This window comes from Buceros rhinoceros, unplaced genomic scaffold (genome assembly GCF_000710305.1).
Source record: "Buceros rhinoceros silvestris isolate BGI_N320 unplaced genomic scaffold, ASM71030v1 scaffold18249, whole genome shotgun sequence".
Classification (NCBI taxonomy): Eukaryota; Metazoa; Chordata; class Aves; order Bucerotiformes; family Bucerotidae; genus Buceros; species Buceros rhinoceros.
In genome coordinates, this window is record NW_010433489.1 from 22,677 (window position 1) to 23,474 (window position 798).

Below are 798 nucleotides of genomic sequence, written 5' to 3' on the forward strand. Positions count from 1 at the left end.
GAAAGAGTTAGAGACTGGGGGGGTTATGCAGGTTTTTCATGTAACTCTGAGTCATGGTGTGGTTTGGTGGCTGCCCCGCAGCACAGCAGTGACCAGGCACACCCGCGTGGTTGAAGATGTGCCACGTACAACCTTTGTGCATCCAGCTCTGCCTCTTCATCTGGGTTTGAAGCACACACAGCGTTAACCCTGGCACATGATCAATTGGTGGCTGATGTCATCTGATCCATGGCCGATAATATGTTCCGGAACAGGCCCAGGGTTTCCATGGTGAGATTGAAGACTTCCTTCTGTGGCTAACGAGGATGGAGAGCCAATTGTCAGCATCAAAACCCACGGGAGGTCTGCCAGAAACTGCCCGGGAACAGCTCAATGCCCACATGGTAATTTCTTAGAAGAGATTTTTAATGCTTTTAATTCAGCAAGCTCCTGTCTGTCAAATACCACCATCAGAACTTCTCCCTCCTGTATCTGATGGGAAGAGGAATGTTCCTCTGGTCTCTTCTTACCCGTAATTTTGCGCTTGACACCTGGGACAAGCGTCACGATGCTTTAACCACCTTTCTCTGCTCAAAGTGATGCACTGCTGTCACTTTGCTGCCTGCCCTGGACCTCATTTTCTCGTCACCCTGAGTCGCAGCGAGCCGGGGCCCGTCTCCGAGCTCCTCCTTTGTCTAACGCCTGGGCCATGCCTCCTGCGCAGGAGCTGTACAGCCAGTTCAAAGCCAAGGAGGATGTCTACAGTCAGCTGCTGGCCAAGGGGCGACTGATGCTTCTGAACCGCCATGATTCCGGCTG

The 798-nt window shown here is 52.5% G+C and overlaps 1 protein-coding gene across 1 annotated transcript in view; it reads left to right on the forward strand.

Moving 5' to 3' along the window:
• Nucleotides 1–798, forward strand: part of MACF1 (microtubule-actin crosslinking factor 1) — a 36,526-nt gene that overhangs the window by 19,138 nt on the left and 16,590 nt on the right. Inside the window, exons 23-24 of the mRNA XM_010144136.1 lie at nucleotides 255–383; nucleotides 704–795. Coding sequence (XP_010142438.1) covers nucleotides 255–383; nucleotides 704–795 — 221 coding nt within the window. The remainder of the gene's footprint in view (nucleotides 1–254; nucleotides 384–703; nucleotides 796–798) is intronic.